This window comes from Helianthus annuus, chromosome 14 (genome assembly GCF_002127325.2).
Source record: "Helianthus annuus cultivar XRQ/B chromosome 14, HanXRQr2.0-SUNRISE, whole genome shotgun sequence".
Lineage (NCBI taxonomy): Eukaryota > Viridiplantae > Streptophyta > Magnoliopsida > Asterales > Asteraceae > Helianthus > Helianthus annuus.
Genome location: NC_035446.2, coordinates 74,948,193 through 74,975,503, shown reverse-complemented (window position 1 = coordinate 74,975,503; position 27,311 = coordinate 74,948,193). Strand labels below are relative to the sequence as shown.

At 40.7% G+C, this 27,311-nt stretch overlaps 2 protein-coding genes across 2 annotated transcripts; both read right to left on the bottom strand.

Annotated features, from left to right (window-relative positions):
- Nucleotides 1-301: 301 nt before the first annotated feature.
- On the bottom strand, nt 302-3,708 carry LOC110880930 (protein FAR1-RELATED SEQUENCE 5-like). Its single transcript, XM_022129354.1, has 5 exons — nt 3,687-3,708; nt 2,227-3,034; nt 1,875-2,133; nt 1,097-1,660; nt 302-925 (listed from the first exon to the last, which is right to left on the bottom strand). Exons 1-5 carry the CDS (start codon nt 3,706-3,708, stop codon nt 302-304), a joined length of 2,277 nt encoding a protein of 758 aa, XP_021985046.1.
- A 2,253-nt stretch (nt 3,709-5,961) lies between these two features.
- Nucleotides 5,962-7,958, bottom strand: LOC110884376 (shewanella-like protein phosphatase 2). The gene is made up of 2 exons (XM_022132087.2): nt 7,438-7,958; nt 5,962-6,755 (listed from the first exon to the last, which is right to left on the bottom strand). Exons 1-2 carry the CDS (start codon nt 7,904-7,906, stop codon nt 6,112-6,114), a joined length of 1,113 nt encoding a protein of 370 aa, XP_021987779.1. The 5' UTR covers nt 7,907-7,958; the 3' UTR covers nt 5,962-6,111.
- Nucleotides 7,959-27,311: the final 19,353 nt, after the last annotated feature.

Below are 27,311 nucleotides of genomic sequence, written 5' to 3'. Positions count from 1 at the left end.
TGAAATCCCTTTTGGAATCTTAGTGTTGTCATCATTTCGTGTTTAATTTGTTCTATGATCTATGTTACAATAAAACGCATTAATCAAAAAATACAATTTAAATTATATTGTTCATGTATAAAACGCAATTACAATATATTGTTGGTATGATAAAACGCAATTAACCAAAACATACTGATAAATATGATGGATATTATAAAACTCAGTAATAAAATGAGATGAAACATATACATCATAAAACGCAATGACAAATTTTTTTTTACTTATTGATATCTGATTTTGTCAGAATTTCTATACATAATTACATTGCATTGCTAGAACCTATAGCATTAGAAGAAACCTTATCTTTACATGTGCGACTGTTATGTCCTTTTTCACCACATACACGGCACGATTTCTGGATCTTTGATGATTTCTGAATTGCAATCTCACGATTTGACTTGATCCTTTTTTGTACACCGCATCCTTTGGTCCTTGTTTTGATCGGCACACGAATAATAGAATCTGATTTTTCTATGTTCCCTCCAATTTCAGCAAATCTTTCTTTGCGACTAGGAGGCGGCGCAGCAACCATAACCTCATCTGCTTTATCAATATAACTTTTAATATGATCCCTGTAACGACACAACTCATCTATATCGCCAACCAGCCTATTAACCACATACTCATTTGCAACAACGATTTCTCTATAAACTTTATCAATTTCACTATTCCTACCAATTTCATCAAACCGAATATTTGAATGATTTGATCCAACAGAAACAACATCTCTCATCCATCTTCTATGAACATATCTTCTAGGAAACTCATTTATATCATCATACCGTAAAACGTAAAATATATGCCGGCATAATATACCAAATTGTTCAAACCGTTTGCAAGAACAACTTATTGTTAATCCATCTTCTTGTTTGCTGTATTGCACCTGTAAATAAGATTAAAAAGCTATATAAAATTAGTGAAATTAAATATAAAACGCAATGAATCTTAATTATAATACAGATAAAACTATATTTTCATATAATGATAAAACGCAATGAATGATGGAATAATAAAACGCAATAGATATTTAAAAATATATAAATTTAAAAAATACCTTCAAAAAAGATGTGCATGGCTGTCTGAAATCCTTTATTTCAAAATATTGAACATCACCCACAATATCAAGAGACTTTGACATACACTTTGTAATGGCAGCATCAATTTCAATCTGAATATCCTTAAAAATTGTTTTGGTGTATATTTCTGATGCTTGTTTCTCCAATACAAAGTCACTCCAGGGCTTAGACTCAATATACCTTGTATCATGATCATTCCTCCTATGCTCATGCCTTTGAATATCCATTGCAGTCTCAAAATGAGTGAAAAATTCAACAAGTGTACATCTTGGATTGCAAATCTGACCAAAGAAGTAATTCTCGCTTTCACATCTCGAAGTAGTACGCATAAGACCAGCCAAATCCTCTCCATGGTAATAAGCAGGAATCCAGTCAAATCGAAGATCGTACATATCTTTTAACCACTCATGATTTTCCAATCCAAAAGTAGACATTATTGAATGCCACTCAGTTTCAAAATCTTCTGGACTAATAGTATCATTCCAAACAACATGAGTCATTCTTGTATTAAAATCAGTGTTTGCAGACAAAACAGGACCAACCTGAATAAAAAAGTAATAATATTATAAAACATAAAACGCAATAATTTAAAAACAATATATTGAAAATGATAAACATAATGAATTGATGGTAAAACGCAATTGTTTTGTAATTCTATTGATAAAAATATTTGGTGATCTTATTGTATAATACATAAAACGCAATAATAAAACAATTAAAATTTCAGTTTGTTATATCATAAAACGCAGTTAATACCTTTGTCTTCAATTTCTCCCATATGTGCCACATACATAACCTATGCCTACTTCTTGAAAGTACATCCTTAATAGCTCTCTTCATTGCAGCATCTTGATCAGTAACAACAACTTTAGGCTCACTTCCAAAAGCATTAACAAAACACCTTAAAAGCCATCTATAAGAATCTGCAGTCTCCGAACCAAGTAATGCACCACCAAATGTGACATTCCTATAATGATTATCAATACCAGTAAATGGAACAAAAACCAAATCATACCTGCATAAAAAACAAATTAAAAAAGCATTAGAAATTAGAACAGAATGTATAACGCAATAGAATATATAACGCAATAAATGAAAAAAAACTTACTTGTTTGATTTATAAGTAGCATCAAAACCAAATATGTCACCAAAAACTGTATAATTTTTTTTTGATTGCTCATCAGCCCAGAAAAGCCCTTTCAATCTTCTATCTTCACCAATAACATAATCACATGTGAAACCCGGACAGCATTCTTTCTTCCTAATAAGACGCCTAACTACCATTTCTGCATCATACTCTCCGATATAAAGATTCAAATCCCTTCTATAATTCTTACAATCAACTTTACTAGCACCAACTTCACCAAAACCACCATACATTGTTTTCATAATATTGAATGCTTTAACAGGTCCAATATTGATTGCAGACAATCCAGATATAAAACTTTCTTTCACATAATCGATACTTCTGGCAGCCGGCAAGAAATGAATATCTTCATCTTCAACAAAGATATGATTATGTTCTTGTTCAAAGAAGTAGAGTTTAAACATATTATTGTCCTCTAATATTAGTTTCACATGAGCATTGCATCCAACTCTTTTTGAACCTCTATTACGTCTAACAATCTTTTTACTATTCTCAACTGAACCAGAATCTATTGCTTTGGGAACATGAAATCCTTCTTTTGAACAAACAATATATCTTATTTTTACTAAACCGCCAACATTTTTCCAAGAGGTATTTTTTCTTGCAGAAAAACCTGCAGCAAGTGCATATCTCTGATAAAATGCAAATGCCTCATCAAATGACTTAAAAAGCATTCCAACAGCAGGTGTAAGAGATCCACTAACTTTTGGTTTGTAAAACTTTCTTCCACTGTTTATGCATACACGTTCCTCCCACTTGGAAATGTTATCTGAAACAATTAAAAAGAATATAAAACGCAATTCATCTTACATAATAATGTTTTTATTGATAAACCAAAAAATATATTAATAAAAATTTAAAATTCAAACATTTAAAGTTTATATATAGACTAATATGGATAAAAAGCATAAAAAGCAACAGCTTCAGTAAAACGCATCATATGATCTGAAACACTTAACAAATAATCATAAAACGCAATACATCCTATATAATAATGTGTTTAATATTAAATCATAAAAATAAGTTAAAAATAATATATGAAATACAAACCTTTAAGGTTTGTATATGAACTATTATCTAAAAAATCATAAAACGCAATACATTCAGTAAAACGCATAAAATGATGAATAAACAAAACATTGTACAACAATAACAGTTATAGACAGTTAAAGCTTTATATAACATAAAAATAAAAGTTTTATATTCATACAATTTAATTAATATCATAAAACGCAACTCTTCACTAAAACGCAATAAATGATGAAGAAAAAAAACAAACAAATTATGTTTAATTATACAACAATAACTATTAAACTTATGAAAAATCAAATATTACTTACAGAACCACGAATTATAAAACGTAAAACAAAGAAATTCAGAAAAAATAACAAAATTTTACTCCGAATTGAAGCTAAACATACCAGCAGAGTTTGAAGAAGACATTGAAGTTATCGAATTGACGAACGATACAAGATTAATGTTTGAAAAGAGATGAATTTGCAATCGACGGTGATTTAGGGTTACAGAACCTTCAATTATGTTATGAGAGTGATGAACTAAGAAAAGAAGTAACAGAATCTGTAATTGAATTAGAACGAAGATATGATAATGTAAAAAGACGAAAATGCCACCGCGTACAAAAATTTAAAAAAATATGATGAACGGCTAAGATTACTTCCTATACTTCCTAGCCAAAATAAACTTCCTATTTGATCTTTACCCTTAATCTTTATTTATTTAGTTAATATAAGATTGAAAAATTATATGATTGAATAGGTGGGAGGTTGTATTATGATAAATCGGTTAACCGTACTGAATGATAAAGATAATAGTGATTGTTGAATAAATAAATTAATTAATCGAATTTAACAGAAACATTTGTGATGTTAGTCGGATTTTTTTTAATTATTTGAAAGTTAATATCAACTTTGGAATTCGTATGAATTCTTATTAGATTTGATTAAATATTATTGATAATAAAAATTTGTATTAGATTAGATTTTAGATTTGATTAAATATTATTAATAATAAGAATTTGTATTAATTTAAATTAAATATCATTATTTTTAGCATTATTAATAATTTTAATCAATTAAATGAGAAAATGACAAGTGTCACAAAACAGGTTTCTTTTATTATATAGTATAGATAGATTATAATATAATTATAACTAGTAGTAAAAATCCACTTTCATTATATGATTGAAAGATAAGAAATTCTTACTATGCTTTATGTCTGTATACCTTGTTGGTCTGAAAATAATCAGGTTTTGGGTTCTCATTTTTAACACGTTTAATAACCGTACATACGTTGTGTCCAAGATAAGTTGTTTAACACGTTTAATTAAACGGCTCATATTCATGTTGAGTTGTTTAATCCGTTTGGTGAAACAGAACTAACCCGTTTAAAACATGTTTACAACTTAATCGCAACCCATCAACATGTTTTTACTCGTTTAGATTAATTGGGTTAAATGGGCCGTGTTGTGTTTGGTTACACGAATCTAAGTTGTTTGGTTTAAGGTTGATATATTTGGCACAAATTAATATAGGGTTCTCAATGAATTAACCCACCACCAACTTGAAACCTGTCAACCTGACACAAATTTCGTTTAAAAAACAAATCTTACGTACATTTTTTTTTATGTACGTTTCGGTATAAATTCGAGTTGGTGTATGTTTCGACGTAAACTTTTTGGGAAACAAGTCAGGTCAAATATAATATGTTTTTGTGACTTTTATGAATGTTTTGTAAATTTTATTTCGATCAAAGTGGAGTCAAATTGCGGTTTCGTTTTTTCCTTTTTTTTAAGTTCCAATTCATCTCTTTTAATTATACGTGTCAGCATTTCCGTTATAACTGTTACATTTTCTATGTATGACTCGGGCCACATATAATACGTTATAATTGTATGGTATAAATTTGATTTCTTTATGTTTTGATCCAATCGCAATGGTTATATAGGTTGCATTGAGTTCAATAAGCTACGTCGAAACACATGTTTTCATGTGATTAACGCATCACATAACGTTTGTACTAATCAATTCGATGTTTGCAATGTACCTTCTTGTTCCTAGTTATAATATAATTATAACTAGTAGTAAAAATCCACTGCACAAGAATTGTATTGTTTTTCATTATAGGATTGAAAGATAAGAAATTCTTACTTTGCTTTATGCCTACATACCTTGTTGGTCCGAAAATAATCAGGTTTTGGGTTCTCATTTCTAACACGTTTAATAACCACATATACGTTGTGTCCCAGATAAGTTGTTTAACCCGTTTAATTAAACGGGTCATATTCATGTTGAGTTGTTTAATCCGTTTGGTGAAACAGATCAATCTGTCAACCAGTTAATTAAACAAGTCAACCCACTAACCCGTTTAAAACATGTTTACTACTTAATCGCAACCCATCAACATGTTTTTACTCATTAGATTAATTGGGTTAAATGGGCCGTGTTGTGTTTTGTTACACGAATTTAAGTTGTTTGGTTTAAGGTTGATATATTTGGCACAAATTAATATATGCGTTGTGTTCGGGTTCTCAATGAATTAACCCACCAACTTGAAACCTATCAATCTGCCAACCCGACACGAATGACACCCTTAGTTTCTTGTCGCTGATGTACATTGATCAATGCATCTCCATGCACGAAACAGGTTTAAGACAAAAACTGCAAAAATTGGGCATAAAGAAGATCATAACTTTATTAAATATGCTTACTAAAATTACAATCATTATAATACATGCGTTCATCTTGATTACAAATCCAACAGTAAAACAATGAGTAATACCTGCAAAAAGAATTATTAAATTAAGCCGTTGCTAAAAGAATTATTAAACTAAGCCGTAACTTGCATTTCCACCGGTTCATGCTGCTCCTGAATCACATCATAAACTGGCTTTGATGTCAAGATCTTCAAATGGGAATTCCCACAAATCTCTAGAACCTCAGGCAGCCCGTTAATACAGCCTTTCGACATCCCCACATCAATCCGCACGGCTTTACCAACACAAACCGTGTTTATGCCGCTAGTTTGAATAGTATGCCCCATGATCATCCTTCTCACGCCAGGAATCGTCGCAAGCGCATGTTCCAACCTACTACAATCACGATCCGCAACAGATATCTTTGAAAATTTCCTCATCCAAACAATAGTGTTTAATGTGTTACGAAAATCCGAAGATAAGTTATCTTTTAACCCTGTAATCCAATCTCTAACATCGTTGTTAATTTGTTCCAAACCATAATCAACTTGTTCGGGTAAAATCCCACCATGAACAAACACGGATTCACCGACTACAAGGACTGTTAAGTTCTTAGATAAGAATCTAGCTGCGATTGGACCTTTAGGTGTCAATGCAGCAAGTCTAGCTCTTATTCCACTCCAGTATTCTTGTTTGACTCCCGGGAAATTCGAAGGAATTCCATCGTATATATCTTTAGGCTTCGTTAATCCATCACATAATCGTTTCATATTGCTACCTACGGGTGAGCAAAAAGCCGATTAACTGAAGTGAAGCTGAAATAACCAGCCCGAACCGATAACCGTCGGCTTGATTTCGTTTTCTCTCAAAACTAAAAAGTACGGTTCGGTTTTGGACCTTTGGTTATGCATATCTCCAAAACCGAACCGCATTAAATTTGTTTGAATTAAGGGTGTTTATTATTCGAAAAAGACTTGAAAAACCCGAAATTCGATTTGAACCAAATTTGAATTTGGGTTCTAGTCCTTTTCCTTAGGATACGATTTTCGAAACCAAATATTTTGAACCAATCCAAACCTGATTATCGAATTCATTTTTAAATAATTTATATTCATTAAAACTTTTAGTTTTTAGTTATTTTATTTATTTTTTAATTAAAACTTTTAATTTTTAGTTATTTTATTTATTTTTTAATTAATTATGGTGAATTCAAATCTGTTCAAATTCGAATTCAGCATCGTAAAATACATAACCCAAAACCTAATTCGATTGCTTGTTACTGGATTTATGGCCCAAACTCATTAATAAGTGAATACAAAAAAAAACTAGGCCGAAATACCTAACTTTTAGCTAATCTTTGAAGGCCCAAACATTTCAAATCCACATTTAAACCAACCCATACAAAAATAAAAACCGAATCATAAACCGGTTTTGGCCCATTAACACCGTATTGTTGTTACCTGTAGTATACCAATAAGCCCAATTTCGAAATTCTTCAAGCCCAGAAGGAGCCGTACTGTGCAAACACCGATCAACATTCATTATCTCATGATTCCCATTCATAGTAATAACATTCCCGCCATCCCTAACCGCTTGTCGTTTAAGTTTCTCCAGGAAGTAAAGGATTTTAAGTTCTTCACCACCTTTGTCCAACACATCGCCAACTTGAACCAGAGTGGAGGACCCGCCGGACCACCGGTCGCCGGCGTCAATGAGGCCGGCCAGACGAAGGGCTTGCTGGGCTTTGGAGAGGTCGCCGTGGAGATCGCCGACGGCGATCAGACGGTCAGGGGGAGGGTAGGTGGTTTGAGAAAAGGGTGGAGATGGTGGGTCCGGTAAGAAGATTCCGGCGACGGAGAAGTCAACGAAGGTGTCGATGAATGATGATACGAGGTTTGGTATGTTTTTGCAGAAGTCGTTGGAGTTCATTGTTTGTCTATGGGGATGGAGAATGATTGGAAAAATGGTCTTAAATGGGTCTCGTTTTGTTTTGTTAGTTATTATATAATCATAACAATAATATTATTTAAAGACTTCAATTTCTTTTTTTATTTTTTTCACAGCAACGAGGAAATAGCAACAAGAAAGACCAGCGTTCGTTTTTGACTTCAAGTAACTAGTATTATATAGTTTTTCATTAATTAATACAATTGCTATTAACTATTTTATAACATATTATTACATTATTAAAGACTTCAAATAACAATAACAATATTAGTAATTATATTGTTTTGTAGTATTGTAACTTAACTAGTTAAATAAGTTTAGTGAAGCAGTATTATAGTATGATTCAACTAGATTCGAGATAGGCAATCTTCAAATCAATTAAGGGTGAGCGGAGTGGGGCGGTAAACTCACTCGGTACCGCACCCACATCCACCGCCAACAAACTTTACCGATCAATGTTACCGAAATGGGGTGAATTTCGGTGAAGGTTTACCGATTAGGTGAGAGGGAGGGAAGGGGCCGGGGAGAGAGATGGGTGTGTGGTGGGGTCTATTTCTTCTCAACCAATCATACATTTTTGTTTAAATAGTTTACCTAAACCCCATTAGGTAAACCACCGTCAACGTTTTTGAGCAATAGGTAAACTAATTAGGTAAATTGACGTGACACCGTTTGATTGGTTGAATGAGGAGTTTACCTATTTCAAATAGGTAACCACTCCCTTCACCCTAAGAACGTAACGGTACATTTAATGTGAAGTACATAAACTTTGATGCAATTTTTTTTTTTGTATATTTCCAACGCGTCGGAACTAGGGCTGTAAATGAACCGAACATTCAGCGAACAGTTCGTGAACCGTTCGGCGGGAAGTTCGTTTATGTTTGTTCGTTTAATAAACGATCGAACATGAACAAGAAATTTCGTTCGATTAGTTAAATGAACGAACATGAACAGAGGTCTCGTTCGTTCGATTGTGTTCGTGAACGTTCGGTAAGGTGTTCGTGAACGTGTTCGTGAACATGCGTTGATTTGCGTTCGTTTATGTTCGTGTTTTAATTGAAGATCTTTGTACTTTCTTATATTTTATTTGTACTTTTTATATTATTAAACTTTTATTTACTTTATTACCCTAACAATTAAACCAGGAAACCCACTTTCACTTTGTTTATGCATTATTTCCCTTTCATTTCTCATTATTTACATTGGCGAATAAGATCGACATCTGTTCTACAATAAGTGATTCAAGTTTGAGTGCTACTCTCTGTGCCATCTATCTTTATCCTTCGTCACGTTCGTCAAATTTATTTGTGTTCGTGAACCGTTCACGAACACACTCATATCCTTAATGAACGAACACGAACATAAAATCCCGTTCGGTAAGTGTTCATGAACCGTTCGTGAACACATTTATTTCCTTAACGAACGAACACGAACAAAACCTTGTTCGTGTTCGTTCGGTTCGTTTACAGCCCTAGTCGGAACCAATGCAAGTTACTAGAAATGTAAATGTGGATAGACTAAATGCTTCTATGAGATGCAAGAAACAAGGGAAACGTGCAATTGAAAATAAAGCTTGCAATCTTCTAACGGATTTTTATGGCCAGGTTAAGGTGGTTGCGTCATATCACAATATCAGTATAACATATTCCCTATTAACACATGCAATATACTGTTGTAACAGTTTAACAGTAGCAACGTTGTAAATTAAGTGTAACAGATTTCGTATTGTATAGGAGTTTCAATTATATAGTTGCGTAACCAGGACTTTTTAACTGGGAGGTCGTAGTAGAAAATTTTCACATTTGATATATCATTATAGGCATTGGTGGGCAATGATAGGATGTTGGCGGTAATTATCGACTCACCATAAGGCCGCGATGGGAAAAGGGTGGCAAAGGAGTTCAAGTCACAAGTCGGTGAACTTAAGGGATGAAGAAACACTGAACTAATTATGGGGACTAATCAGTTTGGTTTATGTTTCTACCATAATGGTTAATCTTCTTATGAATATTTGAGCTCCGACTTGAGGTTCAATCCTGCAAAACAAAACACCGTTACTCGTTAAGAGGGGAATGTGGGGGTTTCCCTCTTAACCGGGCTCCGGCGTGAGAATAAGCAACTGCTTTGGAGGATAATCAAGTGTTAAGAGTGGGAGTAGAGGGAATAGAATGTTTAACCTGTGGAATGAGGTCTCTATTTATAGCCGGAGAGGTGTAAGAGGATATGGGCTGATGGGCCTTGGGCCGGAAATGAACAACACAACGGATGTGCTCTTTGTCTCACTAGTGTCGACCGTTTAGTGGCTTCTAGAAGTTCTTCGGTGCTGGCGCACCTTGATTGGAGCCACGTGTCGTTGTTGTCGGCCCTGCTGCTCTTCTGCCATCAGCAGACAAGTGGAGATCGTGGGACAGATGTCTCCGTCCCCTGATTGGTGCCACGTAGGCGTCTTTACGTACTTCTCGTCAGATGATCGTGGCGCACGATTGACCAGAGCCTGCTGGACGCTCATTGGTTCTTTTCACTGCCACTTGTACCTTGTGTACCACTGGAGGTAGCCTTGCGCTGCCTTCCTATGCGGTTCCTGTTGAGCATCTAACTAACCCCGCGCGGGTTAGTATGCCCATGTGCTCTTTTAGTATGCCAAGTGTTGATATCAGAACTTCTTGTGGGCGGGACCTCGTGCGACGTAGAGCAGAAAATGGTGTATCTCGCGCGAGACTCTTGATAGGAAGTTTATTAAGATAAGGAGTATGGTCCCACGCGCAACCTTGATGGAGGTTTGCGCGGCTTTTTGAGACCATACCCCTTCAAGTCCCCCAGTCCAGTGCTGCACCATGCGCGACGCAAGTGGTTGGAGCTCTGAACTTAGAAAAAATAAAAGTTGAAGGGAATGTATTTTGCTTTTGGTTTGTGTGGCGCGACGCGAAGTGTTGCTAAGGTGATGTTAACTTGCGCGCCCTTGATAGCTTTTGCATGAAGCTAATTATAATTTTATGGCGGGAAAAACTTCGAAATTTGAACTCTGGCAAGTTGGTGAGATAAGTCGCTGATTACGACGTCTGAGTTGACCCCTGGCACGGATGTCATCATGCCGACCGCGACGGTTGCACTTCGTGTCAGGAGAGTGAGGCCCACGCGCGCGTGGTAACCGTCAACCCTGCTTTTCCGTGTGACATGGCAGCCTCTCGTTGGTTAGCCTAGCGGCGAAAGCGGCACGTTTACCCATCGCATTAAATGCGATGGGTATATATATCCGAAGAGATGTGAGAGGTTCTCACTTCTCTTCTTTGTTTTCCAACTTTCTCTCGTTTCTCCTCTTTGAATCTTCAAATCTTGTAGCAGATCTTCAAGATTTTCTTCACATCTTCAAGTTTTTTCGAGAAACTTGTATCTTTCTTCACGATGACTGAAGAACATCAGGAGGGAGTTTCCACAGAAGAGGGTCCTGTTCCCGTTCTCCGGTGGGATCTTGGACTTTTCGAGCAGATTGTTAGGAACTTCCGGTTTCCACCGGAGTGGGATGCTCGATACCCGGCTCAGAACCAGACTGCCGCCGACGCACCGCCGGGTTACATTACATTATTTGAAGACTTTTTTCTTCAAGGTAACTTTAGGTTACCAGCAACGAACTTCATGGGGCACATATTGCACCACTACAACTTCCATCTTTCTCAGATGAGCCCTCCTGGAATGGTTAGGGTTCGTCACTTTGAGTTTCTATGCCGAGCCCATGGCATCGAGCCATCTGTTGAGAAGTTCCGGGCCTTCTACCAACTCCAACGGACGATGGGCTTCTTTTCGTTTGCCAGCCGTGGTGCTGCAAAGAAGATCTTGCTAAACCCACCAAAGAGTTTCCACGACTGGAAACCAAAATTTTTCTTCATTCGAGAAGAGGTGTTGCCGATTGCCATGCCCTTCCGAGATTGGAGTGAGCCGGTGCTGAAAGAGGATCTTCCGATCCCGAAACACGAACAATGGTATCAGCAGTTGACCCCTACCCCTAACCGGGTATTTGGGGAAAATGTTCTGGTAGCGGCGCGCATGAGTGACCAGTGGTCACCAGACAGCAAGGAGGTGCCGATTCTGAAGATTGGTGATCAAGGTCAGTGATTTTCCTACTTTCCTTTGTTTCATGTTTTATGCTTTATTTTACTTATGCATTTTGACGTGTAAAGGCGCAATTGTATCAAGCTGCGTTCGTCACTTTTGGTGGATCTATGGGCGTGCGCCCACTGCTTGAGGATGAGGAAAGCTGCTACGAGCAGATTAGAGGCAATTTCATGTATCCGGTTGCTGATGCCTTTGCCTCGCCGCCTACCACGACTGAAGGTGCGCAATTCCCTAAACCTCGTCCTTTGCGCTCTGTGACTTCTGCTGGGAAAGAGGTTGTCTATCTTTCCAGCGAGGAGTCTGTAGGGTCTTCAAACGGCGAGCTAAGTCCGTGGTCTGATATCTTTGCAGGTGTGTTGCGCGACCTGGGGGTGGACCCAGAGGAGAAGAAAAAGAAACCCTTGAAGAAGAAGAAGAACAAAGCCAACTTGGATGCCGAGGTGACCAGTAAGGGGGCTGGTAGTAGTCGCGCAACCGCTGCTGCTGGTAAAGGTACTCCTCGCCTTCGACAGAGTGACTTAAACGATTATGTGATAATTAGTGATTCACTTAAAGGCTTATCGCGCACAGCTGAGACGAAGGCTGGAGCGGGTGACTCAAGGAGCTCTGGAAGCGCGGGTTCTCGTAACCCTGATGCTGGCGCGACTTCTTCAACTGCCGCGCATGGAGAAGAGGAAGCTGAAGAAGAAGAGGAGGCTGTTGCCCAGTTGGTCAGCAGAAAAAGAGTTAGGAGCGAGACCACAGCTGGTGTGGCTTCCGCATCGGTGGTTGGTGCGATTCCCTTGGTTGGGAAAACGAGCAACCTGCGCTCTCTCTATAGATTTTCTCCTGGTAAACTCCTGACTTCCATATCCTTTTGCTATTTCCCATGTTTAATTACTTGGTTTCTGCAGAAATCAAGAAGAAGACCCCTGAGAAGGGGGTTACATTCACTGAGCCAGAGCCGAAGAGGCCGAAGATTACCATTAAATCTTCCCAGACTGCTAAGGATAAAAATGTTAGTGAGGGGGATGCGACGAAGGCTGCCGAGGCGCAGAGAAAAACTGAGGAGCGTCGGAAGAAAGCTGAGGAAGAGAAGCAGAGGAAGGCTGAAGAAGCGGAGAAGAAAAAGGCTGAGGAGAAAAGAGCTGAGGAGAGGAGAGCTGAGGAGGCGAAGAGGAAGAGAGCCTCTGATTTGGAGAAGGAGAAGGAGCTGAAGAAGGCTATGGAAAGGCCTGTAAACGATCCGGATTTTGAAATCACTAAGGGTCCTGAGAGGAGGACGGAGCCTGAGGTTACGAAACTTACCCACCCCGCGCATACTGAGGCTCATGATCGCACAAAGATAGTTACTACCAAGGGGTCGGGTCGGTATGTTTCCAGCGGTGCGAGCTCTGGTGGGGCTGGGGGCTACAACACAAATGTCATTGGGGCAAAGGATACCGTCGGTGATATCTACTATAAGAGTTATACCGAGGAAGAACGTGGTAGCGCTCCTCACCAAGCTCCCTAGGGTTTGAAGCAAAGGGACACTTTTCAGAAATTTGGGCCCTGCCGCGATTGGTTCTTAAACTCTTTTACTCCCGGCGAGGTTAACCGGCAGAGGGCGAAGACCCATGAAATGTTGTACCGAACTTATGTGATTGGGGAGGCCAATGCACGCGCCGCTAATTATCAGATAGTTCGTGAGTGGCGAACGATGGTTAGGGAGCGGGCAGATTGGGAGGGTTATCGCGAGCGGATGCTGAAGCGTATCACCGATTTTGAGAAGTCCAAAGCTGCCTTTGATGAGGAGAAGGCCAAATTTGATGCGGATAAGAAGGCAGAGGAATGGGGGCGTGAGGGCCTGAAAAATAAACTCCAAGCTGCTGAACAGCAACTGGCCAAGGAGAAGGCCGAGTTTAAGCGCATATGCGAGAAAGATAATGAGCGCGCGTTCGCAGCTCGGAACAAAATTGTTGACCTTGAAGCTAAGATTGTGGAGCTTACTGCGAGGGTTGAGGATGCACAGGCTGAAAAGGCTGCCAAGCAGCAGATTGAGGTTAGCTTACCACTTTCTTTCTTTCTTGCTATGCTGTTTACGAAATAGCCTAAGTCTTTTGTCCCTTTTCAGGTTGAGTTGGCTGATGTGAAGGCGCAATTGTCTAGCAAAGATAAGGATCTGCATGCCAAGGACGTCGAGATTGCTGAGCTTAAACGTCGCCTGAATGACCAGATTGATAGATGCGAGTCCTTGGAGATCGACCTCGGAGCGGAGAAAGTTAAGGCTGCCACTGCAGAAGAGGCACGCACTGTCAGTGCCGCCGCCCTTAATGTAGCGCAGACTAACTACTCTGAGGCACAAGGTATCGTTGATACACTTGTCTTTGAGGCCGAGTGGATGCGCAATCGTGGAGTAGTGCTGGTAAGTTTGCACTTATAAGCTTAATTTGCTAAGGGTTGCCTTTAATACGCAGTTTTCGTTATAGGTTGCCAACTCTATCCTCAATGCTGGTGAGCTAGACCGCGCTGTTGCTGCTCTGACCGACGCTGCGCGCGCAGTAGGTCATCGAGGAGGGTATCTGGAATGTGCCCAACACGTTGAGGAAATGTTTGGACAAGAGTTTGATGTGAGTCATTGCTCGGTGACTGACCAAGCTCCTATCGAGTTGACGCGTGCTGAGAGTGCTTATGATAATCTTACCTTGCCTGTAATGGACTTGCTTGTGGAGGCTCTAAAGAAAGATGACTGGTGTCAGCGCCTCAAGGCCATTCTCGATCCACCGGTGACTGTTGAGTTATCAGATGAAGAGGAACCAGCTGGTGATGATGGTGGAAATGATGACGATGATGATGATGATGGTGGGAATGATGATGATGGCGATGATGATGGTGATCAACATGCACTCGAATAGGCTTTGTCGATTAGGCTGTGCCTTGTAGTTTTTTGCTTTCTTTGAATGTACAATGTTGCGCAGCTGCGCTTGTTTTATATCGAATGAATTTTGCTTGTTCTTTCCCGTTACAATTATTGCACTGTTGTTAAAAACTTAGGTTAAATTAGCTCGAATAAATGGAAGTCTCTTCGAGTAAGTGGAACTGCCCGGTCTCGCGCTTTGTTCGCGGAGGACCTTGGAGGCGTTCTTGCTTGAGAGCTTGTAAGTTGCTGGAGTGTTTTCGTGCTAATCAGAAGTTTAACAGGCATTTGTAACGAAAGAAATAGAAAACATGTCGTATGCTTTCATTGACTTGGAAACGGGCACTTAGGCCAACATACATTAATTGTAAAGGGCGTATAGCCAACATAGGAAAGTAAAAAGGCACGTGGCCAATAGTAGTGGTTAAAGGCTCAATGCCGATTTGAGTTACATATAGCATTTGCGCAGTTGTTGCGCATTCCACGTTCGCGGTAAGATGTGGCCATCTAGGGTGCGTAACTTGTAAGCCCCTTTGCCTAGCACCTCGTGGATCAAGTATGGGCCTTCCCATTTGGGTGCTAGTTTCCCTGGGCGTTCCGCATTTGACGCTTCATTATCTCGGAAGACGTACTCTCCTGGCGTGAAGGCGCAGATGCGTACTCTTGTGTTGTAGTACCTCTCCAGTTGCGTTTTGTATTTGGCTTCTCTGATGCGTGCGATTTCGCGCCTTTCTTCCAACAAATCCAAGTCAAGACGTCTTTCTGCCTCATTGTCGATTGCGTTGACTGCTGTCAAGCGCGGGGAGGGTAGGCCAACTTCAGCCGGGATAACCGCTTCTGAGCCATAGACTAGGCTAAAAGGGGTCTCGCCGGTACTAGTTTTTGGCATGGTTCGGTGAGCCCACAAGATGCTCGGGAGCTCATCTACCCAGCCTCTTCGCCTTGTGCCCAGTCGGGCCTTTATCCCCTCGACAATACATTTGTTCACGCTTTCTACCTGTCCGTTGCCTTGAGGATGCGCAACGGATGTGAAAGTGTGCTCGATTTTCATATCTTTCATCCAATTCTGGAGGTCTTCAGATGCAAAGTTGGTACCGTTATCGGTTACAATCTTGAGTGGTAGGCCGAACCTGCAGATGATGTGTTCCCAAATGAACCTGCGCACCATCATAGCTGTAGTTGAAGCTAGAGCTTTGGCCTCCACCCACTTTGTGAAGTAATCCACGGCTACTATTATAAAATTTACGGCACCAGGAGCCTCTGGGAAGGGTCCCACCATGTCGATTCCCCACTGCTGGAAAGGCCATGCAGTGGATACAGGGATAAGGTCGTTCTTGGGGCGCAGGGTTTTTGGAGAATGTCGCCGACAGGAGTCGCACTTGCGGATCTCCTTCAGGGTATCGACATGCATCCCTGGCCAGTAATATCCCGCGTTCATGATCTTCGCGACAACCATGCGCGGTCCCGAATGGATGCCGCAGATCCCTTCGTGGATCTCCCTGATCAAGTAGTTCGCATCCTGGGGGTCTACGCAGCGCAGTAGTGGCCCTAAGAAGGATTTTCGGTACAGAATACCGCCATTCATTTCGTAGTGCAGGGCCTTGTTTTGAATCTTCCTCGCCTCCGCTTTGTTTTCAGGGAGTATCCCTTCTTGCAAATATTGGATTATAGGGGTCATCCAGGATGGTTGCCCCATCTCAATCACGTTCACTTGTCGCAGTAACACTGATGGGTTCTTGAGTACCTCTATTCTTACATCTTTTGCAAGGTGTTGAAAAGAAGTCGAAGCAAGTTTACTCAAGGCATCAGTTGGTTTGTTTTCGGAGCGATTGATGTGGATTACTTTGTGAGACTTGAATTGTTGAAGCAATTCTTTTGCCTGCTCTAAATACAGGGCCATGACTTCGCCCTTTGCATCGTATATACCATTAACCTGGCTGGCTATCAGGAGTGAATCAACATGTGCTCGTAGGTTTTTAGCTCCCATTTTGATGGCGAGGCGTAAGCCTGCCAGAAATGCTTCATACTCCGCCTCGTTGTTGGTGTTTTTAAAGTCCAACTTGATGGCGTAAGTAAATTCGTGATTCTCGTGGCTCACCAGGCGCAGTCCTGCTCCCGCCCCGTCCTCGTTTGAGGCCCTATCAGTATAAAGCATCCAAGTCTCATCTGTCACGTCTTTTTCAGGAGTCTCCACTAGCTCACATTCTTTGATTTTATCGGCCGGCACTTCTGTGATGAAGTCGGCTAGGACCTGGCCCTTAATGGCTGGGCGCGGCCTGTACAAGATATTATGGCCCCCCAGCTCGATGGCCCATTTTGCTAACCGCCCTGACGTCTCTGGTTTTTGCAATATCGTGCCTATGTGGAAATTGGTAAGCACGGTTATCACATGCCCTGTAAAATATCTGCGCAGCCTTCGGGAGGCATGTAGCAGCGCGAGAACCAATTTTTCCATCGTGGAATATCTTGTTTCTGGGTCAGTGAGTACCCTGCTGACGTAATAAATTGGAGTTTGAACTCCGTTTCTCTCCACCAATAATACCGACCCTACTGCCTTATCCGAGGAAGACAAGTACAGTATGAGTGGTTCTTTGTCGAATGGTGCAGTCAGGGTAGGGAGCTCAATCAGACACTCTTTCATTTGCTGAAAAACTGTCTCTGCCTCGGGGGTCCATTTGAATTCTTGATTCTTCACACAGTTGCGCAACGTGCTGATAAAGGGGTATGACTTCGCGACGTGATTGGAAAGAAAACGGTTAAGCGCGGCCAGGCGGCCGGCCAATCGTTGCATCTCTTTGATTGTTCGCGGCGATGGCATTCGCTCTATGGCCTGGACCTTCTCTGGATTCACTTTAAAACCGCCGTTTGTGACTATGAAGCCTAAAAACTTCCCTTCTTCCACGCCAAAAGAACACTTGGCTGGATTCAACTTCATATTTACGCTGCGCAATGAATTGAACGTTTTTTCGATGTCCTTCAACATTTGGTCCTCTTCGGGACTTTTAACCACAAGATCATCGATGTAAACTTCAATGTGCTTTCCGATGTCCCCCGCAAAGGTCTTGTCCATCAAGCGTTGGTATGTCGCGCCAGCATTTTTCAGGCCGAAAGGCATCTTTGTGTAACAAAAGATTCCAAGATCCGTTCTAAAGGCTGTCTTGTCTTCATCTTCGAGTTTCATCTGGACTTGATGATAACCTTTATAGCAATCTAAGAAGCACTTCCATCTGTATGGCGCGAGAGAATATATCTTTTTGTCGATCTCAGGCAAAGAATAGCAGTCTTTTGGGCATGCCTTGTTGAGATCGGTATTGTCTACGCACATTCGCCATCCGCCATTTGACTTTTCAACCATTACCGGGTTCGCAACCCAACTATGATAACGTACCTCTCGCAAGATCCCAACTTTGAGCAGCTCGCATACTTGTTCATTCATTGCTCTCGTTTTGTCTGCTCCTAAGCTGCGCCTTCTTTGGACCTTTGGTTCAACAGAGGGGTAAGTGTTTAAGCAATGTTCGGTTATATTGCGCGGGACGCCGGTTATGTCTGCCGGGGTCTAGGCAAAGATATCCATATTTCGGAACAACAATTGCTTTAAACGCGTTCGGATATCTGACGAAATGGCGTGGCCAATTGTCACTGTCTGTTCTGGGTATTTGCGGTTTAAAACCCATTTTTCGGGCCCGGTTGTCGAAACCTTCGCTGTGACACCCCAGGAAAATCAGGAAAACAACGCAACTTAACTAGCTTCCTCAGTAACCACGTGCTAAATTTCGGGACGAAATTTTCTTAACAATGGGAGAATGTGACAACCCTCAATTTACATGTATTCCGTACACTTTATTAGTGTTAATTAAAGTGCTTGATGACTGTGCTGAATCATTTAACTGCTCTTTGATTACTGTGATATACTTACATGTGTTTGTTAACGTACTTGGCTTGTGCAGAAAACTTGACTAAATGGTCCTGAATATTTTCCTATGTGTTAGGAATTAATTGTGGTCCATATATATGAAACAATCTTTATAACTAAATTATGATCTATTATTTTAATTGATTTAGCTTGTGAAAGTTGCCAAGATATATGAAACAATCTAATATTATATTGGATATCTTGCTTAAAGATCTAAACAAAATATGGAGGTGTAAGAATATAAGTATGGTGCATATCCTTGCAAATCATTTCATATCTTACAAAAATCAGCCAAATCTAATATTATATTGGATATCTTGCTTAAAGATCTAAACAAAATATGGAGGTGTAAGAATATAAGTATGGTGCATATCCTTGCAAATCATTTCATATCTTACAAAAATCAGCCAAATCTAATATTATATTGGATATCTTGCTTAAAGATCTAAACAAAATATGGAGGTGTAAGAATATGAGTATGGTGCATATCCTTGCAAATCATTTCATATTAATTGTGTTACAAAAATATATGTATAAGACGCCTTATGGAACAATTTAACAACTTAACGGAACAGTATCCGACCGAACAACCGGACATTACCCGGGACACCAAATTTTTGCCAAACACATTGTTTAATTATTTCTTGGCTTGTCATGATCCCCGTCTACCATAACACCCACTAGAATATCTACTAACTAACATATCTAACTATATACTTGGAATTTAACTATTAGTTACAAACTTACCATGAAATTTTACACTTAACCCTCCCCCCTAGCCAATCGGTCACCATCACCACCATATCTCTACACCATACTTCCTAGATTATATCTTATATTTTATTTAGATTTTACTTGTTGTAGTGAACAAGATATTAGAATGTAAGATTATATGTATGGACCATATCTTTGAAAGATCATTTATGTCTTCATTCATATCTCACACCTTACTTTACACCCCATCTCCCTCACCTCTCCTCTCCCTCTCTCGGTTCAACATAACCGCCCATCACCACCACCATTTCACAACCATCTCTTCCATTTTCAAGTTTCATTTAGGTGCTTGAAGGTGAATCAAAGATGCTTGAGCTTGTAGAACTTCAAGAAGAGCTTTGCTTCTTGCTTCTTCATCATCTCTTCTCATCATCTTTTCACTAGATTCTACCCTAGCTATAAGCTAGTAGTAAGCTCTCGTTTAACCCTTGATTATCTTACTTTTATGGCTAATATTTGTAGAATGATGTTTATTTCACAAGAACACTAAAAAGGGTTTAACCAAGAAGATGAAACATGATGTACTTGTGTTAGTATGAAGTTGTTTTGATATGTACTAAGTATTTGCTGATTTACTTGTTGATATTGATGTGGGATATTGTTACGATCACTAAATATAATTAACGGGATCAACCGAACACAAACTAGTAAGCTAGAGACCAAAAACAGCAATCTGTCCATACTTTACAGCCAACTTCAGTTGGCTGTAAACAGGTCATAAACTCAACGAAAAACCGATATTTTGAATCTAAAATATTTCATTATGAAATACGGTTCTAATGGCACCGGAATCGTAATTTTTGGACTTCGTTTACTATTTTTAAAGAACCGATTCGTAACAGCAGCTTAGGCTGAGTTTTTACAGCAATAAATGAGCATTGTATTTTCTGTTGTAACTTGTATTCTGTGTAGAATCGGACCATGAAATTTGTACAGTAGATGACAACCGATGCATGTGTAATTACCCCACTGGAATTTCGTAAATCGGACACTCGATGAATTTTTAATAAATTGTTCCGTGGACTGTGGTCAGAAATACATAAATCTGAGTTCAGTCCGGAAGATGAATTTTTTAAAATATTGGTAGTGAACCGGACCCCGGTATTTTTACACAATTAAATTTGGAACGTTTAAGACATTCTGTAAAAATTTGGGAATTTTTGGAATAATTTAACTATTTTATTTAAATGTCCGAAAACAGCCGGTTTTGAATATAAATACTGAATTGAGATAAGTTATGACTTGCGTGTCTAAATGTCGGGTATGCTATCCGTGAATGATCTAACATGTTATATATGTTATGTGCATTATTGTATGTTTGATTTTGAGTGGGGAATGGATGGGAAACTTAGAGGGCATAAACCGTTAAGTGATGCATGTTATGTGATAGATACGTGTAGGAACTCTGTGTTCTATTTGAAAGCCACTAAATGACTAACTGGTAAATCATACTAGGACGTGATTAACCGACCTTGACTGTTAGCTATATTGAGAATCTAACCGAGCAAACCGAGGTGAGTTCACACTCTTTCTAAGGCATGGGATTCCCAGGGGTTTGGGAATGGGATTGATTAACTACTTGTACTATCATTACTGTTAAACTACTTTTTACTGTCCTCGGATTGAAGGGCACGTACGTAAAACCTACGTACACGATCATAAGACCATCAACTCTATCACTTTAAGTCCCTCATTTATCGACTTAATCGCCGAGGCCTATGGCGAGCGGGTCATTAGTTAATAGCGCTATTAGGTTTAACAAACCTCACACCGTGCCAGTCGGACGGGCGTGTACTAATGGACTATGGGCAAAGGGTCAATGCTGATAGACATTGACTTAGGGCACCTCTTATATTTTCGTAGCAGTCGATACGCGTGGTCTAGTAACACATGGGAAACCCCCATTAATCTTCGCAAACATGTCAGAAAGACCGCGATGCAAACTCATACGATACATGGTTTTCAAAACGAACAGATAATTTACGAAACAAATGCTATAACTAAACAACCAACTGTGAATTCACTCAACTTTGTTGTTGACTCGTTGTTACATGCCTTACAGGTCGTTAAATGCTTGGAGCTTGCATATGGAGGTGGTCGTTGTGGGATGCGGGCTGATATGTCCCGTATTTAATAAATAAACTTTATGAACTTATTAAACCTACGTTTTGGACTTTAAACTTATGAACTATGGACTATGTTTTGAACTTACGTTTTATGCTTCTGCTGTTTAACTAAAATCGGTTTACTTCCTTTTGGTCACCAATCGTATTGTGTTTGGTTTTAATTACTTAATTATGTTGTTCGATATGATTGGTGGCTCGATCCTGGTCATGTCACGCCTCCAAGTGGTGGTACTCCGCATGGTGGATTTTGGGGGTGTGACATTCGCCGCTTTCGCTGGGCGCACTTCTTCAGTTGACATCACTTCCTTCTTGGCATAGATGATTGCTACTCCCGTTTTGGTTGGGAACCCTATCGCAGAGTGGGGAGTTGAAGTCACCATATTCAGCTCGCCTTGGGTCTCCCTCCCAATTAACACATCATGCCTCGATTTCACGGGCATCACCATGAAATTCACGCTTGTTGTTCTTGAATGTTTCCCGTCAGAAAGTGTGACGGGGAAACTGATCTGACCGAGTGGGAAAACCATCTCATTGCAAAATCCAGACAAGGGATAGTCGACTGGCTCGAGTCTCGCCTTGTCTTCTTCATCCAATTGGTTAAAACACTGCTCATAAATGATGTCAGCTGTACTTCCTGGATCAATGAATATGTACTCCGTTTCATAATGGCCGATGATACCGGTAATGACGACTGGTCGTGTGGCGCGAGGACCGCCGCGCACTACCGGAAAGATGACCTGTTGCTCTTGCTATGCAGACTCATAGGGGCGCTTGCCCTTCTCTTTTGCGCTATATCTCGGTCCGTTGACCATGTGGGTCTCTAAACGTTGGACTTTTTTGTGATTTCCTTCATCGTGGCGCTGGAGCTGGCGAGTTTCTTTGCGCACGTTCTTCACCAAGTGGCTTAACTTACCACTTTTAAGTGCTCTCTCGATCTCTTGGCGCAAACTATAGCAGTCATCGGTCAAATGCCCTGAGTCTTTGTGAAAATCACAATACAAGTTGGGGTCTTGCCCCTTCTTGTTTGTCATAGGTCTGGGAGCCTTGAAATCGTGGTTCTCCGTCATCAATACCTCTTTTGGCGTTTTTATGAGCGGAGTCCAGTGCTTGTCACGATTATCATCTTTGACTGCTTTCTTGTAACCGATTCGGTCAATTGTTTCACGCGCGTCCTCTTTATAGCGCGACCTTTCATCATGGCCTCTTGATCTCTCAGATTTCCAATCATTTCCCTTGTATCTGTTGCGCCTGTTGTTGTCGCGCGTGTTCACTCTGGAGAATCGGTCTTCAGAGTGATAACTTTTGTTCCCAGCGAGTGATTCTTCGGTTTGCGCAACAATTTTTGCGGCTTCCATGAGTTTATCCCATTCTTTTGGCATTCCGTCTTTGCCTGTGATAGTTCTGATGAGACTATCACAGCGAATGGCTTTCTTGAAATGACAACGCATGAGTTGTTCGCTTACGCCGCCTATCTCCAAACATTCCTTGTTAAAACGGGTGATGAAGTCCTCCAGACCTTCACCATCCCTTCGCCAGATATCTTCTGCTTCAGCAGTATCGCGCTGGTAGCGTCGTTATTGGCTGAAGTAGCTCAAGAACTGTGTCTTGAAATCTACCCATGATTTGATCTTCCCTGGTGGGAGGCTGTCGAACCAGGCGCGAGCGGCCCCGGTAAGAGTTTGAATAAACAAGTGACACCACATAGGCATGTTCCAACCTCCCATGCAACCTACACTTGTGAACGTTCTGACGTGATCATCAGGATCAGTCAATCCATTGAACTTTCCGACAGTCGGAGGTAACTTTTCTCGTGAAAGCGGCGCGAGTGCGATTTTCGGGATGAACTTGGAATGTTCCGCAGCTTCCGCTGGTCTGTATGCCAGGCGGAAATCTCTCTCAGCTTCTTCTGTGTACCTGATGTGCTGTCTCGGCTTGAAGTACTCGTGGTTTTTCGGCAAGCGGTTAAAGACTGACGAAACCTCGTCATCTACCCAAGTTGGATCGTTCGGGTCCGTCTCTTCCCATTCATTTTTCATGTTGCGCGGCGTGAGCCGGCTGTGAACAGGGCCTCGTTGAAGGGTTGACGGATAGTCGTAATAACTATCCATTTCCCCTCTTGTGTCGCGCGTGTCGTGTACGCTCAAACGTCTGGTAGGGGGAGGCCTGTTTATTCTGCCTTGGAGATTGGGCGGTGGGGGCATCTGGCGCGCCTCTTGACTTGGGGGAGTCACCAAGGACGGTTCTGCCGTCAAAACTGCTTGCTGCGCAATCAGCGACTGGTACGCTGCATTGATAGTGGCGATGTTCTTGGCATACCATGAGGCCGGAGTCTCGTCTTCTGGTAGCCCTAGTAATGCCGAAACATTTTGCGGCGGTGTTGGGTTCGAAGGCCCTTCTCCATTGTTTCCTGGGGTGACCGTCTGAGTGATGCGGGTGATACTCCCACGCGGGCCCCCAGTATTGGTTACTTCGACTTCACCAATTTCTTCGATTTGGGCTTGGAAGTTTTGGATTCCCTCACCCAACGCCGCGTTAGAGTTGGCTACGAAGCCGAACTCTGGAATGATTCCTTGACCAGCCATGATCGAAGGAAGAAAATGTCAAAGGCTCAAATAAAAGAAGATGAGGATGGTTATAGAAAAAACCGGTGGGCGCCAATGAAGAAACACTGAACTAATTATGGGTACTAATCAGTTTGGTTTATGTTTCTACCATAATGGTTAATCTTCTTATGAATATTTGAGCTCCGACTTGAGGTTCAATCCTGCAAAACAAAACACCGTTACTCGTTAAGAGGGGAATGTGGGGGGTTTCCCTCTTAACCGGGCTCCAGCGTGAGAATAAGCAACTGCTTTGGGAGAATAATCAAGTGTTAAGAGTGGGAGTAGAGGGAATAGAATGTTTAACCTGTGGAATGAGGTCTCTATTTATAGCCGGAGAGGTGTAAGAGGATATGGGCTGATGGGCCTTGGGCCGGAAATGGACAACACAACGGATGTGCTCTTTGTCTCACTAGTGTCGACCGTTTAGTGGCTTCTAGAAGTTCTTCGGTGCTGGCGCACCTTGATTGGAGCCACGTGTCGTTGTTGTCGGCCCTGCTGCTCTTCTGCCATCAGCAGACAAGTGGAGATCGTGGGACAGATGTCTCCGTCCCCTGATTGGTGCCACGTAGGCGTCCTTACGTACTTCTCGTCAGATGATCGTGGCGCACGATTGACCAGAGCCTGCTGGACGCTCATTGGTTCTTTTCACTGCCACTTGTACCTTGTGTACCACTGGAGGTAGCCTTGCGCTGCCTTCCTATGCGGTTCCTGTTGAGCATCTAACTAACCCCGCGCGGGTTAGTATGCCCATGTGCTCTTTTAGTATGCCAAGTGTTGATATCAGAACTTCTTGTGGGCGGGACCTCGCGCGACGTAGAGCAGAAAATGGTGTATCTCGCACGAGACTCTTGATAGGAAGTTTATTAAGATAAGGAGTATGGTCCCACGCGCAACCTTGATGGGGGTTTGCGCGGGTTTTTGGGACCATACCCCTTCAAGGGACCAAATTTAACAAATAGGTTAAATTGGTTAAGTTTCATAATTATGTTATAATTATACTTGGTAATATCTTAGGGTGTAAGGGGCACTCCCCTAAGAGGGGAGTCCCCTCTCTTACGTATAACCAATCCTCGTGTGCCACGTCAACTCCTCTCTCAAACTCCCCTAACACCCTAAATTGATGGCGGCACTCCCCTCTTAGGTGACTTGGTTTTTTATTAAAAAAAAAAAAAATTTCATTGGTCCATCTCCTCCCTCTCTCCTCCCTCTCTTCGGTGACTTCCCACCGATTTCATTCCCCCAAATAGGTCACCTAAGTGATGGCGGCGGTGTTCCCCTAAGTTTACTTGGGTCACCGAATGGGGTCACCGAAGGTGCCCTTTACACCCTTAGTCACCAAGTTAGGAGTAGCCTATATAAACCAAGCTAGGGTTAGGCATTATTAAGATAAGAGAGAAGACACAAGAGAAGATAAACCGAGTTATGGTTTATGAGTTATTGTAATCAAGTTTTTTTAGTTATATTTTCTTGGTTATAATAAAAGTTTTTGGAGAGGTATTCCTTTTGTTCTTGTTCTTGTGTTTGATTATTCGATTGGGACTTGATAGGAGACCCAGAGAAAACTGCGTTTGATCCTTTAGCCAAACGGGTTTTATCGGTAATTTCACCGCCGTGCCTATGGGCGGTTGGATTACCGGGTTTTCCCCGGAATTGGTGGTGGGCTCCTGCATAGATAATCAACATGCCTTCCTTCCTTTCGCGTTCGATACCTTTGGTTGTCTGGCCCATGTGGCGTCCGGTTTCTTGAAGCGGGTTCAAAAGGCACCACTTGCGCATGCGACAGTGTCTGTAGGCCATAGTTATGTGTTTAGCCGAGTAGGATTTGCAATTCAAAAGGGGGTGGCGGCGCAGCTTGTTGCCCGTCTACCAACCCATGATTTGTATGCGACAGTGTCTGTAGGCCATAGTTATGAGAAATACGCTATCACTGCCAAAATCTTCAAAATGTGTCGGATGCCATAAGCGACGTAATAATGAAATTCGATCTCCATAGTCCATATTACGGAGTAGAGTAAATCAAAAGTCTTATAGATACGGTGGTCAATATTACTTTAATATTTTGTTTGTTTCTTTAACAACAGGAAGGACTTGCTGTTTAAGAATGAAAATAGTAAGTATATGGCAAGAATAACAATAACAAATATGAACAAGATCGGCTGTTAAAAATTGTAATAAAATCACTATAATAATCTAATAAAACATGTTATTAATTCATACACGATGCAATAGCGGTGGACAAAGAGAATTTTAAGATAAGCCTTTAAAGAATATGATACAAATATAGGGTTAGATAAATAACGCTGCAGGATGTGGTCATTACCCTTATAACCACCATGACCCTCCACGTCAGTGCCATGTCAACCACCTCTAATCCACCATCTAAAACCAATAATCTAACGGTATGGTCATGACCCAAACCACTATCCTCTTATTTATTTTAATTTTGTTTAAAGGAAAAGAAAATGACTTGAAAAATTAGAAAGGAAGACCATGGTTGTCATAGTTTAATCCATGCAAACAATGGTGGATCATGCAAGGGGCGTGGTGTAGTCTTCCATTCATATTCTTAGGTGGCGAATCATGTTCCAACCATGATCCCCACACCCTTTAGCCTAAGATTCATAATCTCCTAAATATAGAAAGTCGTAAGAAGGGTATCAAACTCATTTCGATTGAACTCATTCAAGCGGCATTGGAACAGTTTCACCGAACTCTATTGTTTCGTTTTTGGGTTTTTTAGCTTGTACATCATTGTGTTTTTTTATTATTTAGTATTGCGTCTTTTCTATATTTGTGTAATTGTGTCGTTTCTGTGACTTATTGTGTATTCTTTTTCCTTGATATTGTGTTATATTTTGCTCGACATTGTGTTACCTTTGCTATTATACCTTTATTCTTTTAGGAGATTTTGTAAGATAATTTTACCCTAATTGTCACTAGACTAATGAGTAAAATTTCAAGAGGGATTTTAATTAAGTTAACTAGA